We start from the raw sequence: 19,119 nt of genomic DNA on the forward strand, positions 1-19,119 counted from the left end.
ATGACTGGTGGCCCTGCCCCCTGATCTCCAGACAGAGGGGAGTTGAGATTGCACTGGCGCGGAGGGCAATCTAAACTCCCGTCAGTCTGGAGATCAGGGGGCGGGGCCACCGGCCATGTGACCATTTTTGCCGAGGATGATTTAAACTTTTTAAACTCCCCCCTTGTTCCAGCTGACCCAAAGTGATGTCATTGTGCGGTCCTGAGTTCCACCACCTCTTTTCCCAGAAAAAAAGCCCTGGGCCTACCCAAGGCCAACTGTGGAGCTCATAGCAGGAGTAGAAGTCCTGCCACTGGACCACTGAGCTACAGCATGGTGGGGAAACCAAGAGAGGGAGAGGAGAAGAAATGTTATGGCGACATGTATTTAGGGCTATTACAGTAAGGGTGAGCATCAGGGACAAGCCAAAGGCCAAGGTCAACAATAAGGGCTTTAAGGAAAAAGTGGTGAGAAAGAAGTCAGTGACTCGGGGTGGGTATTCCAGACACAGGTGCTGAAAGGCAGAAATGTGACGGAAAACAGGTTGAAGAAGCAGAAGTCATAGGCACAGAGAGAAGAAGCAAAGCACAGGCGGCGACAAGCCCACAGTGGCAACTGATGCCCTCTTGGCTCTAAAAAAGAATAAGAAAAATCCGTAAGTCTGATACATTAATGGAACCTCCATGCACAACAGCAGAGAATCTGTCTCTGGATGGACAATGGATGCCATAAACAAGGTCAGGACATTCATGTCTGCCTTGTGGACCTAGCAGTGCCCTCAAGTCGCCTCTGACCTGCATCTGACGAAGAGAGCTGTGGTTCTCGAAAGCTTATGTTACAGTAAAGTTGGTTAGTCTTAAAGGTGCTACTGGACTCTTTTCTATTTTGCTACTACAGACTAACACGGCTAACTCCTCTGGATCTCTGACCTATGGTGATCCTATAAATGAAAGATCTCCAAAATGTCCTATCATTAACAGACTTGCTCAGATCCTGCAAACTGGAGGACGTGGCTTCTTTTATTGAGTCAAGCCATCTCGGTTTTAGGTCTTCCTCTTTTCCTACTGCCTTCCACTTTTCCTAGCATTATTGACTTTCCCGGAGAGTCTTGTCTTCTCATTATGTGACCAAAGTACAAGAGCCTCAGTTTTGTCATTTTAAGCTTCTAGGAAGAATTCAGGCTTGATTTGATCCACTTATTTGTCTTTTTGGCCGTGCATGGTATCTGCAAAACTCCTCCAGCGTCACATTTCAAATGAATCAGTTTTCTTCCTCTCAGCTTTCTTCACCATCCAACTTTCACATCCATACATGGTAACGGGAAATACCATAGTTTGGAGTATCTTGGTCTTGGTTCCCAGAGAGGCCTCTTTCTCTTTAAGGATCTTCTCCAGCTCCCTCACAGCTGCTCTTCCAAGTCTCAATCTTTTCCTGATTTTTTCATTGCAGGCATCTGGCTGGCTGTACTGGAACAAGGGGATGAATTTGATGATCTGATCCAACAGACCGTGATGGGAAGAGAACCTTCACTCCCAGTGGCTCTCTCTCTCTCTGCATACCAGATGTTGGGGTTCAACATCCCAAAAAAGACATCCACGTCGATGCTCAGCTTTGGGCTATTTTGTCTCAAGCTTGCGGGCTGAATTAAGATAATAAACTGACGGCCCTTGGCCCGATCCATCAGGGCTGCCCTTCATCCTCTTCCATCCCCAATTATAACTGCTTTGCCTTTCCCCTTCCATTGTGCCCACCAAATGGAGTGGAATTCTGTCAAGAGTTTTCTAGGTCGTTTGGCTTTAATTGAGGAGAGCACAACAGGCAAATGGTGAAACAGCCACATGACGCTCTTGCTGGTTTCAGTTGTGGAATCCACATTTGGACAGGGGCAGGATGAGTGGGGGGTGTGTGGGCTCTGTTCAGAACACAAATGGCTGTTTGAGTGCGGCCAGAGGCCAAGCTGGGAGAGGAACTGAAAGCTGAAGGTCATCTTTGGGGACCAAGAAACCTCCTTCGATTTTGCTAGGAGTGTAGTTAACCAGACTGGCCGACATCCTCAGCTGTGGAAGCCAAAGAAAAGTACCAGGGGCTAGACATCCTGTGAATCCATTCTGCAAACAGTAAACAGTGCAGGAGCACCTTTAAGACTAACCAACTTTATTGTAGCATAAGCTTCCGAGAACCACAGCTCTCTTTGTCAGATGCATCGTCAGAAACAGACCACCATGAAACAGACTATCTTCAGCACGTGGCAGAAAGATGGCAGAGATGGGCTCAGGGGGTCTGAATGCCCGCTTTTGATGGTAAAGGAACATGAAAGACATTTTTGAACTCAACTACATGGGACCTTTTTTCCTTTTGCAAATGTAGCTGTTAAGATTGCTTTTTTTTTTTAAAACGGGTAAGACCATGTAAGAAGAGAGGGGCACTTTACCACTTTTCTCACCTACCATTTACCATGACCCTCTTCCTTTCTGAAAAATCATTTTCAAGCTGTTTTTATCCCCCATTGTGGGGGAAGAAAACCCAAAATAGGGTCCTGTAAGTTTCCCCAGTGGTGGTAAAAGCAGCTTGGGGAGGAAAGGGTTTACAATTCCCCCTCCCGCCACATTCGTCTCCTAAAAAATCCAATGGCAATTTGGTACATAAGAAAAGATGTTCCAAAACATAAACAAGTTCAGAAAAGCTTAAACAATATGTTAAACGCAGAACCAAACTAAGAGGGGGGAAAACCAGATGTTGTTCCAAGACAAACTTTACTCAGATGGAAAAGATGAAATCATAGGTCAGATTTCCTGGCACAATTGGTGATACATGGAGAGCATTAGGAACAATCGGCTCAAGGATTTAATACTATCCATTTTCTTTTTTCATGTCGAACCCAAAACTACTTGCCTTCTTTCCCAGGCATTTCCACCACTGCCCAAAACGTCTCCCACTTTTGATGGCTTTTCAGCGCTTCTTGCAAAAAATATCTGCCCATTAACTTCCTTTCAATTACCTTCTCTTGCCTTTGATGTCATCCACGGTTGTTTAGCACCGTGATATTGTTTAGTTCATTATGTGATCCCTGCCTGGTGTGGCTCATGCACGGGACTAATGCAGGAAATATGCAGCACTCAGCGGGAACCACCACACACGCAGGAATTTTTTTTAAAAAAGATCTACTGCCACTGTTTTTCTCTCCAACCCAAATTGCTATTTTCAGCTGAAAATCAAAACTGGAGAATATTCAGTGCAGTCAATTTTTAAAAAAATTAACCCTACAGCAAAGGAACGAGATAGTGCCAAAGCGAATAATAAGATGAATCTGGTAGCTTTAGTGCTTGCAACAATGCCGACCGCCTGGCCATGCTAGGAAGTCCTTCCAGCTCTGCCTTGAGGTTCAACCCTTGGCTGGACAGACCGATGTAGCCCCCTCTCGGGAAAAGTTGCTGGCACACCAAGGTGGGGGAAATATGCTCCAAACAGCCTATGAGAAGGCGGGCTGCCAATGCGTTGCACCAACTGAAGCTTCCAAAGCATTAACCAGAGCAGCCCATGTAAAGACAACTCTTGCCAAAGCAGACAATGCGCCGGACACGGCCACTTGCTCCTGCTTCCTCTCTAGAGCGCTCTGCCTCATCCAGTCCAGAGGGACTGCTTTGTTTTCCCGATGCTGCACAAATAGGCAAGGTCTCATCACGGCACCTGAAAGGTCAACAGGTCTTCATTCCGGCCATCAGAAGCTTTAGAACCAACTTCTTCAGATACAATATAATGGATCTTCATTGGGCAAATATATGGGGGTGTGGAAAAAATATAATACACAAACGGCGGGGCCAAGGGGCTGTGGAATGCAGGAAGTACTTCTCCTCTGTCCTGCATGAGGAGAAGATGGCTATGGTGAGTCCTTGTTGTGTTTTCTTTTCATTCCATATCCCAAGGTAAACAGGTAAACCTTTGCAGGGGGCTGGAGGAACCAGACCAGGTGCATACGCCCTCTGTTACAGAACAGATACTCTGAAAGGCAACGGAACTGGGCCAGTCCTCCTGAAATGCACAGGCCACCTAAACACACTGAATGGGCAATACTTCTTTTGTGCCAGGTGACCACCAGAGATCAGCAGCTGAACCCTGGGGAATACGAAGAAAGAAAAGAAGAAAGTGCACCTGGGAAGGAGAAGCGTACATTTCCCTCACAGCCACATGAGTACAGAGAGTTCACATGGGCCACGGGAGGGGTGGGGGGTGGGACGGGATCAGAGGATCGTGTTAGCAGACATCACAGCGTGCTTTCTCTACAAAGCAAGCCCTGATAAGGGTGGTGGGGCCCTCAGTATAACTTTGGGTGAAGGCAGAGAGAGCGAGAGGCGGAAGGTCTGGATTCAACAGATATTCCTTGCCCTGAAATCAAACGAGGGTAGGGAACAACCTTCGAATACCTCTGAGCCAACATAAAGAACAGTTTAGGATAGATATGTATTTTAAAATACACACACGCCGGGGGAAGAGTTTTCTTAAAGATGGCAAGTCAGAAACCCTGAGGTCAGCCTGTAATAATCTGGGATGAGCAGAGACAAAAGGCAGGCTGTCCCTCTACAGGCCCAAGAGCCCCGGTTAATCTTTACAAACCTGCTCGGCCACCTTGAAACCTGCATCACTCCACCTTGGGTTGCCGGCATGGTTGTTGTTGCCAAACCACTTGTCTTGTGATAAGGCAAGGCACCCTGACACCAAGCCAAGACGCACTCCAACCTTCCTCCAAAGGAGGAAAGAAAACAAGCTGCTGGGGTGCTGGCTGCCCAGGTGTAAATGGGTCAGAAACGTGAGGTTAGCAGAACACCTTCTGAGGAAGTCCCATTTCAGGTGCCACCTCTTCACTGTGGAGACTGCAGGTGGGCAGAAGGTAATCTACTGAGGCCCCCAAAGTGACTGCTGGGATTCCTGCCAGCAATAATGGGCCAAGTGGACCTTGGTCTACTCCAGCAAGGCACTTCTGATTTTCTTATAAACAGCGCAGACTCTGGACTAAGCTTTAAACATCTTAGGTATGCCTTCACGGGCCAATTTGCATTCTACTGTAAAATTTAACATACACGAGGGCTCTAAATAAAAAGGGGAAAAGTAGGCCATGCAAGACTGAAGTCAGCCCATCTCTGAAGCGGAATCAAATCAAGGATGGATGGGATAATAACACATAACAACATAAGAAGACCCCTGCTGGACCAGACCAGTCGTCGGCCTAGTCCAGCATCCTGTCTCATGCAAGGGCCACAGACAGGGCATACAGGGCTGGCACTGTCCCTTGATGTTGGCTCCTGGCACTGGTTAACTGCCTCTGAATGTGGAGGCTCACTTAAGTCGCCATAGCTAGCAGTCACTGATAGATTATTCTCCATGAATCTATTCCCCCTTTAAAGCTGTCTGTGCCTCTCTCCATCATTACATCTTCTAGCAGCGAATTCCACAAGTGAATCGCTCATTGTGTAAAGAAGTATTTCCTTTTGTTGAGGGAATCCCAGGGGGCAGGTTGGGGCTCAGCCTTGAAGCACAATCTTTGTCTATATAATGGTCTGGATCCAGGGAGGGCCGCCTGGCCTCTACCAGAGCCAGGGCCTTTTTGGTCCTGGCTCCGACCTGGTGGAACTCTCTGTCTGAGGAAACTAGGGCCCGGCGGGACTTGTTATCTCTCCGCCGGGCCTGCAAGACGGAGATGTTCCGTCAGGCATTTGGTGGGGGCTAGGCTGTCCTCTCGCCGGCCATACCACTGAAGACCGTCCACCACCCATGCAGGAGCTCCTAAGTGCGATGCAGGGCATGATGTAAGAGCCAAGCCCTGTGCCTAAAATGCTGTATTTTAATATCTATATCTGCCAACTGAGAAATTTTTATTGTATGGAATAGTGTTTTAATGTTTATTTATAATGTTTTTACTGTTTTTAGACTGTATGTTGCAAATTGTGTGTTGTCACACTGCCCTGAGCCCATCTGATGGGGAGGGCGGTCTAGACGTGCAATAAATAAATAAATCCAGAGCACAGCTAAAGGCTCTCAGGTAGCAAGTGATGGGAAACACCTTTCTCTGCATGAGACAAACTCAGATGGGCGGACAGGCTGACTTTGTATAAGGCCACTTTCTGTGTTTTTCACGTTTTTCCCCTGGCAGGGTTCTTGTGCAACAGTTGCACATCAGGTAGAGAGTCGGCTATTTTTCCTGGCCTAGAGACAAAGCGTCTCTTCCAGTTCTTGTGCACTCTGTCCAGACTCAGGGCCAGAAGCCACAGGGTCAACACAAGGCTTCCTGGTGAGCTGAAGGCAGCCTGTCGAGCCAGATGCAGCTGCCACGGTGGCAAGCGGGGCTTCAAAGAAAGGAACAGAGGGCCCATGACAGCCTTATAATCCAGAGAAATTTCTAGAACTCCCATCAGCCTGTTCAAGGGGTTTATCTGAGCATCCATCAATTATCTATCTCAGAAACAAGTTGAAGAAGAGATGTTGCGGATCATTCTGGAAGCTCAGAGCAGGCGCCTCCCTTAGACAAATATTTATTTATTTTATTTATGTCATTTATAGTCTGCCTTTGTCACTGAGACTCAAGGCAGATTACACAATGTGAGATTAGTACAATCCGTATCAAGTACATTTCCATACAGTATCAAGGACATTTCCGTAAACAATGCCACAGGGTAAATAGATACAAGTTTAAAAGAGATAATATTAGCAAAATTCCAATACAAAGTAGAAAAAATACTGGAACATAATCAATTCTAGGATTGACATTAGACAACTTAAAGCACAGGTGGTACATAGGAGTACATATTTAGAGCAACAGATAATATGTAAGGCAACATAGTGGTGAAGTCTACGGTCCCTAACTCATTAGCGAAGCATCTGAGACCCCTTCCCTACAATACAGCCAATAATTGTCATCTTTATTAATTAAAATGTCTATATAACCCACCTTACATCCCATAAGACCTGACCTGGGTAGCCCAGATCTCAGAAGCTAAGCAAGGTCAGCTTCGGTCAGTAATTGGATGGGAGACCTCCAATGAAGACCAGGGCTGCAGAGATAAGCAATGACAAACCACCTCTTGCTGTGAAAACCCCACCAGGGGTCGCCATAAGTCAACTCTGACTTGAGGGCACTCTCTACCACACTCCACAAAGAGGCTCAGGGCTTCTTGTCCCTTTAAACCCCGAGCCTGGTTAAAGTCATAGTAGCTAAAGCAGGGTTCTTTTGAGGACCTCTTGAGCTTCCTATAGCATTCTTGAAAAATCCACCCTGGAAGATCTCAGACGGGATGAGCTTCATGGGTCAGTTTTGAAGCAGAAGATTTTTAGGGGGTTGGGGAGGCTCCAGGCATTCCTCCCTGATTATTTTAAACTGCAATGTCCCAAAGAGTAGCTCATATTTTAGGCGGATAATGTCACGTTGCAAATTTAAAAGCCTGCTATTTAAAAATTCTTAGATGTCCCTCCGTGGGGGTGCACATTCTGGCCCCACACTGGCTACAGCTGGTTTTCAGTATGGGAAGCAAGTATCAATATGACATCAAACCACTGAGAAAAGGCCAATAAAGTCCTGATGCTAAGCATTCCTAAGGCTATTTCTGTTTTTCAACAGCATCACATACATGGCTCTGGCTTCTTACCTTGACCTGGCCCACCTGGACCCATGCTATGGGAACATCAAGACTTGACTACTGCAATGCACTATACATAGGTCTCCCATCTAAACTAACTAGGAGATTCCAATTGGTGCAAAACGCTGTGGCTTGACTGGAGCATGAACATCACCCCCATCCTGCAGTCACTCCACTGGCTACCCATTAGTTACCGTGCTCACTTCAAGCTATTGGTTATCACTTACAAAGCTCTTCACGGCCTTGGCACGGCATACCTAGGGGACCAACTCCCTCCCTATGCTCTTCCATGGCAGCTTCATTCATTTGCAGGTGCCAGCCTGCACATGGGCGAAATCAACAGCAGCCTGTACACGGGTTTTCTCTGTGGTGGCCCCTACCCCGTGGAAGGGCCTGCCTGAGGAGGTCAGGAGAGCCCCCACTCTCCTGGCTTTCCGTAAACAAAGCAAAACTGAGTTATTCAAAAAGGCTTTCTACTCAGATGGGAGGGCTGTATTGTAGGGAGGGGGTCTCAGATGCTCTGCTAATGAGTTAGGGACCATAGACTTCACCACTATGCTGCATTATGTACTATCTGTTGCTTTAAACATGCACAGCTCTAGAATTGCTTATGTTCTATTTCAGCATTTCTTCAACTCTGTACTGGATTCTTGCTAAAGTTGTGTCTTTGTAATCTTGCATTTATTTACTTTAGGGCACCGTTTATGAAATTGTCCTTGTCGCTGACTGTACTCCTCTCACACTGTGTAATCCACCTTGTGTCTCAGTGAGAATGACATAAATAATAAATAAATAAATAAGCTGAGTCTCACACTGAGCCCTTGCAGACTTAAAAGCTACGCCACCCTTTGTGGATGCGACCATCTCACACTTGTTGCCTAGACAGTGTTGAAAGTGCAGGAACCCTGCTAGGGGAAAACCGCCAGCATCCTCCGCTAAGCCAGATTCCGATAAGGGGAGAGTAGAAAAAGTGAGGCCTCTGAGCATGTACAGAGTGCATTTCCCCCCGCCTATCTCCTAGCTGATTTTGGTCCATTTGAAACTTGGAGTTGGCGTTTCGCAAGGAGGGAGAGTGAAAGCTGAGATCCAGGCCATGGCTGCCCAACCACTCCCCCTCCCCCTTTACAAAACAAATCAACCATTTACCTATTCAGCACAAAACATGCCATGTACTTTCCTCCCCGCTTCCCTGTTCCCTCCTTTGCTGTCCCTTCTGTCCTCATACAACCTTCAAGGGAATGCACCACACACTGCAGGGTGGGTGAGGACGTTGGAGAGCAAACACACACACATGCTCTTTTGTCTCTGGGTTGGTTGTCAGTGTACGGCTGCCACTCTTTTTGGAGGCGAATCAAAGGCCTTCAGGAGTTGCCACTCAAGCAGTTAATGCAACAGCAGAATTTGGTGAGCAACGTGCAATTTCGAATTTTCAGATGGACAGCGAGAGACGCTGTACCAGGACAACCTGCTCATCAGCTCCAGATGCCCTGCAAGCAACTACAGATTTCCCATTTGACTCCCACACTGAAAGGCTTGCTGAAGAGGAGAGGGGCGCCCTCTCCTAGGAAACCTTCCAGCTCTGCCCCAAGGCCTCCTGGTTTGCCAGCGCTTCGGATAGGTATAGATCAAGACAGGTAGCCGTGTTAGTCTGTCTGTAGCAGGAGAAAAGAGGAAGAGTCCAGTGGCAACTATAAGACGAACAAAATTTGTGGTAGGGTAGGAGCTTTCATGAAGTGAGCTGTGACTTATGAAAGCTGGACTCTTCCTCTTTTCTGGATTTCTGGATTTTACTGGACTCTTCCTCTTATCTACTGCTTTGGAGGGGTATGAATGAAAAGGGGGGAGGCTGGAATTGGGGGGATTTAATTTGGCTTTAATATCTAAGGTTTTGATAATTATTTGTAAACTGCCTGGAGCCAAGAGGAAAGGCGGGGTAGAAAAATTTTAATAAATGAATTAATAGACAAATACCCAACCTTTGTTAAAATGGAATCACAGGCACCTTGGAAGCTGGAAAGCACAGGATGGTTGAAAGGGGAAAGTACATTTTCCTGCAAGTCCCATTGATTCCAAAAACCTGATTTAGAACTGCCTCTCAGCGTGCAGATGACCAGGGGGAAGAGGCAGTCTTGCCGTCTTCTGCGCTCTGTTGCTGACCGGTGTGCAAAATCTCTTCCAATCGCCTAAAATGGAGCCTGCCGAGACCCTCTGACTCAAGACCCTGTCTCCTAACCCCAGATCTGGACAAGGGTGCATGTGGCTACGATGCCTGTGCTCCCCTCCAAATAGAATTCCCCTTCCTCAAAGCATCTTCAATACAATCAAGAATATGCACAATTCAGAGAAAAATCAGATTACAACACCAAGTCGGAGCAGAGCTTTCATCATTGGTGCTGAGCCAAACCAATGATTTTGGGGGGGTGGGGGGTAGGCTAAGTTTGCACCCCCTGTCTAGGTGGGCCCCAAGCAGCTGTCTCTGCTCAGCACTTGATGGTGTCCCCAGAGATCATCAGTTGTTCATGGTAAGGCTGTCTCACCTGTCCCATGACCTGCAGGTTATAGCAGGCAGCGCCCTGGTCCTTTGCCTCGATGGTCTCTCTGCCATAGAAGAGTGCCCCGATCAGCCAGCACAGCCCCAGGCAGAGGTCAGAGGTGCTCAGGTAGAAGAGGGGCCACACCTGCAGAAGAGCAAAGCAACACTGATGCCCACCCTGTTAAAAAAAACGTGGTTTCTTCTGCTGCAAATTTCAAATCAGCGTGACAACTTTTTCTCCCGGCAGGACTGGGCAGTTGCACGATAAGCAGAAATGCAGACAGGGAACCTTTTCCTATTGCCACATCAGGACCACGGAAAAGACTTCACTGGCTGAGTTTCTGCTAGCTGCCTAGCCAAGGAAAACACACAAAGCCCTTCAAAATAAAAAGAAAGCTATCTATTTTTTAAAATTCCTTGGGAAGCGTACAAATATATTATAACCAATTTCCAGTGGGGCTGCAGCCGTGTTAATTTGCTGCAACCCAAAATCCCAAGAATCTGGTGGTGCCATCAAGACTGCTATGGCAGAAGATTTCACACATTTGTTTATTTTATTTACTTTGCTCATACCTCACTACATCATTCCCCTTTTTATCCTCACTACAACCCTGTGAAGTAGGCAAGCGTGCGTTACTGGCCCAAGGTCACACAGCCAGGCAGACTGGGGATTCGAACCCGGGTCACCCAGATCCCAGTCCAAATCTAACCAGTATACCACATAGTGGACAGAGCCCACGTCATTCAATTTGTTCACGGGGCAGAGGCCTCCATCTTTAGAAGCACATCTTTGCAAAGCTTAAAACCCCCATCCACACAGGAAAAGAGGGGCACACAGAAGTCCCACCCCACTGCACATGGCTGAAGGCTGTACCTCGGCTGCTGCATGTTGGATTCATTTCCTTGGCAACAGCTGATCCTCCACTGCTGCGCTGTGATTGGCTAGGATCTGGAAGACCCAGGGTTCAAATCAGCCATGAAGCTCAGTGAGTGACCTTGGACCAGTCGCCCTCTTAGCTTAACCTACCTCACAGGGTTGTCGTCGTTAGGATAAAATGGGGAAGCAGAGAACACTGAATACCAGACTGAACTCCTGGAGGAAGCGTGGGATAAAAGTGTACTAAGTACAAGTAAAAAACCAGTGAAGAGTTTGTGAAGTCAAAGATATGCTAGAAATTAATGAGCCTCATCAGCATACGGATTGCCCACATTTGCTAAACAACTCCTTAGTCTTCAGATGTGTCCTACATAACCATTTATGTGTTTGCACGCTCAGAGATTTAAGTGGAACCTCTGTTAAGAGGAAGTATACCTTAGACTGCCAGATGCTAGAAAGACAACAGACAGTCGGAGCATACAATGCTATTTCATACCTCTCGATATTTCATGCTTGGGATGATTTGGCATTCTCAGACTTCTGTACTACTCTGAGGAAAGCCGTGGGCTCCTTGTGGTCCCCTGTATCCCTTTGCTCTGCAAGGACCTGCCTTGCTCTGATTGACAGCTGTTTCATACACTGCCAAAAGACAATGTTTGACAGCATTGGCTGAAAACATATGTCTGCAGCCGCTGTGTGTCAAAAGGGCCACCTGTGCATTGCATAGCATTTTACTGTGCATGAGCATGCACGTTTAATTTTTATGCACTAGAGACAAGATGCAGCCATCCCTCCCACCTGGAAATTTAACTTGAGGATGGAGCTAGATCTAGAGGATTAGCCGTGTTAGTCTGTAGTCGCAAAATAGTAAAGAGTCCAGTAGTACCTTTAAGACTGACCAACTTTATTGTAGCATAAGCTTTCGAGAACCACAGCTCTCTTTGTCAGCTTTCGAGAATCACAGCTCTCTTCATCAGATGCGTCTGCTTTCAAAAACCTCAGCTCTCTTTGTTAGATGCAGTCAGCTTTTGAGAACCACAGCTCTCTTCGTCAGATGCACGATGTATCTGATGAAGAGAGCTGTGGTTCTCGAAAGCTTATACTATAATAACGTTGGTTAGTCTTAAAGGTGCTACTGGACTCTTTTACTATTTTGAGGATGAAGCAGGTTCTGAAGAGAAGGGCCCACCTGGGTCAATAGGAACAGACACCACTGCTTCTCTTAGCAGGGGCTCCTTATGGTCTGCTATGAATGCTTTGCAAAGGAGCAGATGGGCAAGCTGCTCCATTCTTGCCAGGGAAGTGGGTTGTGCCCCCCCCCCCCCGTGAATTCTAACTCAGTCAAATAAAACCGTCTGTGACTTCAGCTGAACACAGTGATGATTCAGCCTCTGGGCTGGCTGAAATATTTATTTTAGCAAAGAGGGAATGTGCTTGAAAATTTGAAACATTCCTTCTGGAGGTCCCTGCCCTGACCATCTGGCCTGCTTCATAAAGTGCCATTTCATGAAAGCAATAAATGAAGTTCCCTTACCTCTGGGGATCTGGCGCCATTCTGGAAGACAGCATAGCCAATGATCGAGCTGGACCCCACGACGCTATGGAAACAAAGAGAGACCTGGTTGAGCTCGGGTTGAGCTGTCTGTCTGGCTTCTGCACCTTCAGCACCCAAATGGCAGGCAGGATAAGCTTTTCCCATCTGCAGACTGGGAAATCCGATTTGTCACACAGCTGTTAAAAGGCACAGGAGCGCTGTGCAGTGACAAAGCTGGCAACTCAGCTCCTGATTCGTGCACTTTTAGACCAATCCTCGCGGTGTTCTGGCCAATGAATGCTAAAGGCACTGGGGTGACTAAGATGTGGGAAAGTTGCCAATTGTTTTGACCCTGCCCCTGTGGACCAGGATCTGGGAGACATGGGTTCAAATCTCCACTGTGCCACGGAAGCGTGCAAGGCGTTCTTGGGCCAGCCTCTGTCTCCCAGCCTAACCTACCTCACATGGTTGTTGTGAGGGTAAAATGGAAAGTGGAGAGATTAATGCAAGCTGCTTTGGGTTCGGGAGAGAAAAGCGGGGTATAAATATCTAAATAAATAACAGCAGTTGGGAAGGCTTAATTTTTATATTTCAAACACCTAACTACTTCCGTTTCTCTTTTCAAGTTTCAAATATTTTTGTCCTGGTTCTCCTATGCTTGGAAAGGCTCCTAACAGCATTTTAAAAAGCACCGTAACAGTAAAACAGAGATGAGAAGAAGGCATTTGTGGTGATGTTATTCAAGAACCTGTCCAAAAGTTCTCCTAAGAAGACGTGCTTTGCAGGCCCGCCTAAAAGGGCCAGCGAGACTAGTGGCTGATCTGCGGACTCAGCCGCCCCCCGCCCCCCCGATGGAATGAGAAAGCTCTCAAGTACCTTAACGCAGCCATGATAGCTTGAATCCAGTGGAGAGCATCAAAAAACTGTAAAGAGAAGCAACATTAAACAACCCTGCAGTTTTTCCTCTCTCTCTGAGCACGGCATCAAGAGAAGTCATCACCCACAAATAGGGCACAAGGGTAACAACCTCTGTCCCCATTGCCTGTACCCTGTGGCAGGTGTTCCAAGGTATACTGCCTCTGAAACTGGATGTTCCATTCTTAGCTATCAAGGCAAACAGCTGCTGACAGCCCCATCCTCCGTCAACGTCTCGAATGCTGGGGAGGAATGCAAGAGCAGTTTTGCTGGAACAGAATAAATCAGCATCCGTCCTTGCTCAAAGCGGCTTCCGGGCAAATAAACATCCAGCTGCCTTTCAGAATGACAGCACTAAAAACAAAATCAGATATCCTGTTGATTGCATTGACTTATAACTGTGTAGTCTGCCTGGAGTCTCAGAGCGAGAGACGGACTAGGAACACAGGAAGGAAGGACGGAAGGAATCACAGTCTGAAAAATGTATCGCTCGCCTGACAAAACACAAACAAACCTGGTATGATATCAAAGACTTTGTGGGCTGCCTGGGAAAAAGAACCATCCGGAGCCACTTGTGGGATGCAGCCTGCTTTAAAAGGGGGCCAGGCAAGGGAGCAGTGAGAGCCATCCGTGGGTGGCTATTGGCTAGGATGGCCAAGAGGCGCCTCTCTCTTCAGAGGCAGCAAGCTTTTCGACACCACAGAGCTGCTGTAGCATAGCAGTCAAGTAGTCAGGCTGTACTCAGCGCTGTACCCTTGGCCTCCCTCTACTGCCATGTGCTCCGCAGCTGGCCTTGGGGAAGCCCCTCCTCCCGACCCCAGCAGCTCCCCAGCTGCATTGAATGAAAATCAAGTCCTGCCCTTAAGTCAGAGTTGACTTAGGGAGACCTCTGGTGGGGGTTTGAGGGGGTTGGCCGTCGCCTGCCTCTGCAGCCCTGGCCGGCCCTGCTTAGCTTCGGATGAGAGTCTCTCTGCGCAAGGCACCTTGCACGGGCGCTGGCTTGCGCTCCCCTTGCGGGTGCACCCGCACTGCTAGGCGGGCGGAGCACAGGTGGTTGAACAGAGGGCCCGGCAGAGAGGCAGCCGCTTGGGGTCTCCGGGGCTTTTCAGGGCAGGGTCCCCGGCGGCATTGTGGGGACAGGGAGATCGCCGGCCGTGCCCACTCCTCTGTCCCGGCGCACACGGTTACTGCGCCTAGCAGCCTTCTCATCGCGGGGCGGCTTGGGGCTCCGCGACCCCCTCCCGGGCCTTCCGGGCCACGTGGCTGGGGGAGGCGGCGCTGGAGAGAGGGACCCCCCCCCCGGGGCCCGGAGCCCGGCTGGGCGGGAGAGGCGAGCCCTGCGCTGGCAGGCGAGGGGCGCGGGCCGGCGGCGCTCTCGCCGGGCTCTGCAGGGCAGGCGGCTCCGGGCAGCGCCCCACGCGGGCCCGCCGCTCCTGCCGCCCGCGGCTCGGGCTGCCGGGCTTGCGGGGAGCTCCGCGCTGGGGAACGGGCGGGACAGCCCGGCAGGCCCCCGAGGAGCGGGGCGCTCCGCCCGGAGAAGCGAAGCGCCGCGGGTCCGGGCGAGGCGACCCCCGCGGCCCGAGGGAGAGTCCGGGGGAGCTCCCGCGACGCCGCCGGAGCCGGGAAGGGGCGCCTCGGTCCGCACGGGAGCCCCTCGAGGCCGCCGGGGCGGGAGGCGCGCTGCCGGACTCACCTGCGGCCTGGCGCCGGCCAGAGGGACGACGAGGGGCGCCGGGGAGAGCGTGGCCGGGGAGTCCATCCTGCTGCGCCGCAGCGCCGAGCCGAGCCGAGCCGAGCCGCGCGGGCAGCGCCTCCCTGGGCCCGGGGAGGGGCCGCGCGGCGGGGCAGGGCGGGGAGGGCTCGCGGGGCGGCCGCGGCGGGGAGGGACGGAGCAGAAGGCGCCCTCCTCCTGCCGGCCGGCCGGTCCTCGCCTGGACGCGGCCAAGGGGCTGCCCGCCGCCCGGGAAGGAAGCGGCGCTGCTCTCCGCGGGGGGTCGCGCGTGTCCGACTCCGCCGCCCCGGCACCTCGGTCCCCGCGCAGCCGAGCGCAGCCGCGGCCTGGCCGGACACGCCCCCTCGCGGGGAACCCTCGCCTCGGCCGGCCCTCGAGGGCGCGCGGCGGGGGCTCGGCAAGGGCAGAAGCGGGGCGCGCTCCTGGGGAAGCGGCCCCGAGGCCCGCGCCGTTTCTTCTCCTTGTTGCCCGGAGGAAGGGCAGATGCGCCCGCAGCACTTAGTTCCATTACCACTCGTGCACTCTGAATACACCAGAACATGCGTCTGACGAAGAGAGCTGTGGTTCTCGAAAGCTTATGCTACAATAAAGTTGGTTAGTCTTAAGGGTGCTACTGGACTCATTACTATTTTGCAACTACAGACTAACACAGCTAACTCGTCTGGGTCTACACCAGAACAGCTCTGGGGGTGGTCTGTTAGCAGATGGCTAAACCCACTCTGGTGCGCAGGTGCAGCAGGCAGTTCCTACAGTAACCAGTTGCTGGGTAGCAGGAGACTTTGGCACACGACAGGGCCTTAGATGGGAAGCCAACACAGGGGAGCCGAGATGCTTGGCGGTATCAGTGGGCAATTCCACAAAGGCCGTGTGGTGGGTGTGGGTACCAGAAAGAGGGAGTGAAAGCCCCTCGGTGGGTTGGGAAGAAATGGATGGATGCTAGGCACAGGTCAATTCCCAGGCACAAGACCGGGCAGGGATTGTCCGCCGGGGTGGGGTGGGGGTGTTCTATCACATCTTCTGGGCATATTTGGATTTCTGCAATCCGTGCCCTATTGCGTTGTTATTGTATGTTCTAACCATTGATTGTGTTGACTCCATAATCTGCCTTGAATCTCAGCGGGAAAAGCAGACTATACCTGATGTAAGTAAATAAATAAATAAAAAATAAAAATTCAGCTGCAAAGACTGACAAGCGATACATCCAAGACTAACAAGAAAAAATGTTTTAAATCAAACACACTTACCATTCTGTGTGTATGCTAGCTATTTTTATGGGAGGATGTTCAAAATCAAAATTCCTGATTGAGTGTCCCTCTTCTCTCTGGAAAGAGACCAGGTGGTGCATTTCAGTGGCTCACAAACCGGGATCTTACCTCTTGTACTGGGCCACTGCTTGAGTGCTTACTAACAGAGATTTGCACCCCCCCCCCCGTTGTGTCAACTATGCAAAACATACGGGGTGCCAATGAGCTTCATTCATATCTTTTCTGTCCGCTTGTCGCGTCTGTTTAATCGTTAAGGACTTGGCCTGAAGTCTGGCGGACACAAGCTGGGGGGGGGGGGGAAGAGGAGGAAATAAAAGGTGGCCAAGGTGACTTTTTACAGAGGACTCAACATTAAATGCCATCTTTTATTTCCTCCTCTTCCCCCCCACCCCCCAAATAAAAAACTTCCCAAGGATTACTGGGAGCAAGAAGTTAAAAAGATAGCCCTTGAGAGTATCAACACCCGCAGATAATCGGATGAGTTTCTGTCCTTAAGTCAGTTCATAAAGACAGAAAGAGAGAGGATGTGAATTACCCGCCGTTCACCAGAAAGACAGGCCACCTGTGTTCATGCTTGGGAAACCAACCGTTGGGTGTCAAATTAAGAGGCATCTTCTAGAAATGAGTGAACTGGGCTCTCGCCTCATTCAGAAGACAAAAAGAGCAAACCCTGTGATTTCGGCTCTCTCATTTGGAGCTGGGGGATAATTCTATGCAGTTAGACCCGCTGCTTCTCAAAAGATGTCGTCTTCTCAGGGCTTTGATCTAAGAAGGCTTCTTTGTCCCACTCAATAGTGCAGATACAATTTATGTGCAGGTGGGAGGATAACCTTTCATTTATTTTTTTTAAAGCTCAACATCGTTTGCTGGTACTATTTGCCTTGGCCTGTCAAATCTTGGAAGCTAAGCAGGGTTCGCCTTGGTGAGCAATTGGATGGGAGACCTCCAAGTGAGACCACGGTTGCTATGCAGAGGCAGGCAAGGGCAAACCACCTGTTAGTCTCTTGCCTTGAAAACCCCAGAAGGGGTTGCAATACGTCAGCTAGGACTTGATTGCACTTTCCACCACCATAAAATACTGTGTTCATAAGGCACCTCTGAGCATATACGGAATCCCGGCCCTCACCATCAAGCAGCTGTTTTCCATTACTCTCCACCTCATAGAATTAAGGCTATGGAGCTCCCCCCTTCCAGGAAGCTAAGCTTGCATATAGACCTGGGTCTCCAATACCTCTCTCTGCAGGAAATGTACTGGGGCTATATATGTGTTGGCAAAGGAAAACCATCTTTCCTCTCACATTAAGCGCCAGACAGGTTTTCGGAATTGTGTGTTTGGGAGTTCAACAAGTAGAGCCCCCCATAGGATAGCACTCAAAGAAGTCCACAGACAAATGTGCGTCTTTGCACCATGTGTAAGGAATTTGTGGAACTCACTGCCATGGGACTGGGCTGCTAGCTTGGCTTTAAAAAGGAGAGTTTCCCTCAATGACCGTTAGCAACAGCTAAACGAAACCTCCATCTCTGGAGACAGTGTGTACCCCAGTTGCTCAGGGAAGGGGGAACAACACAGAGCACCACAGAGCTTCATGTCCTTCTTGAAGGCCTCCCAGACGGACCTGGTCATCGACTGCAGTAAAAAGGAGGACTAGATGGAAGTTCGGCCTGATCCTGCAGGGCTTTTCTGCTGAAGCTGAGCACATCCTTAGGCTCTGACCCAAGCAGATGTAAGGAGGTAGGATTCCACGGAAGTAAAGCAAACAGGAGAAAAGATGGTCCCGAGTCAAGTCTTCAACTTCCAGAGAAGTTGACTTTGAAGCAGGCGTGCTGAGAATTTCGATACAAATATAATGCTCCAGGAGCTTACCTGGACCAAGCTTCCTTGCTTTCACAAGATCCAGAGGAGTTAGCTGTGTTAAGTCTGTAGTGGCAAAATAGTAAAGAGTCCAGTAGCACCTTTAAGACCAACCAACTTTATTGTAGCATAAGCTTTCGAGAACCACAGCTCTCTTTGTCAGATGCAACCGTCAGGTTGCATCTGACAGAGAGAGCTGTGGTTCTCGAAAGCTTATGCTACAATAAAGTTGCATCTGACAGAGAGTTGTGGTTCTCGAAAGCTTATGCTACAATAAAGTTGGTTGGTCTTAAAGGTGCTACTGGACTCTACTATTTTGCTTTCGTGAGAAGTCAGTTCCGGATCAGATCGCCTCAATGTCAACATCTGCCTTGAGTGGCGCGGAGTGTATTTGCACCTGCAGAGTAAGTGCTTGTGTGAAAGGGCGCAGATGACTTGTGTATTAAGAAATGAAAAAGTTGCATCTCGCAGCCAGAATTGCCTAGCACGATTCACTAACTAAACCTTTCTCAAACACCAGAGGAGAAGCACATATCCCTCAAGTGTCATGGACAGGTCAGTAAAGTGAGCTACTTTCCAAGCACAGATTATTAGTATTCACTTGCAGTGTGTGTCCTCTTTGCACCTGTGCAGTCAGAGGCATCTTTTAAATGGCCAGCATCCAACACATGGCCTTCTCTTTTGTCCCCATGCAATAAACAGCATCTATTCTTGAGAGATTATGAGTAATGATTACAAGATTAGTTAGGTTTGTGGCCTAACACCGAAGCCACACACACATCCAAGTAGTAAGCCTCAACAAAAATC

The 19,119-nt window shown here is 49.4% G+C and overlaps 1 protein-coding gene across 1 annotated transcript in view; it reads right to left on the reverse strand.

Moving 5' to 3' along the window:
• Positions 1-15,248, reverse strand: part of TMEM116 (transmembrane protein 116) — a 34,068-nt gene extending 18,820 nt beyond the window's left edge. Inside the window, exons 1-4 of the mRNA XM_054996495.1 lie at positions 15,157-15,248; positions 13,425-13,471; positions 12,549-12,612; positions 10,142-10,282 (exon numbers count right to left, since the gene is read on the reverse strand). Of these exons, the coding sequence (XP_054852470.1) occupies positions 10,142-10,282; positions 12,549-12,612; positions 13,425-13,471; positions 15,157-15,222 (318 nt within the window). The 5' untranslated portion in view covers positions 15,223-15,248. The remainder of the gene's footprint in view (positions 1-10,141; positions 10,283-12,548; positions 12,613-13,424; positions 13,472-15,156) is intronic.
• Between the last annotated feature and the right edge of the window lie 3,871 nt (positions 15,249-19,119).

This window comes from Eublepharis macularius, chromosome 13 (assembly GCF_028583425.1).
Source record: "Eublepharis macularius isolate TG4126 chromosome 13, MPM_Emac_v1.0, whole genome shotgun sequence".
Taxonomy (NCBI): Eukaryota; Metazoa; Chordata; class Lepidosauria; order Squamata; family Eublepharidae; genus Eublepharis; species Eublepharis macularius.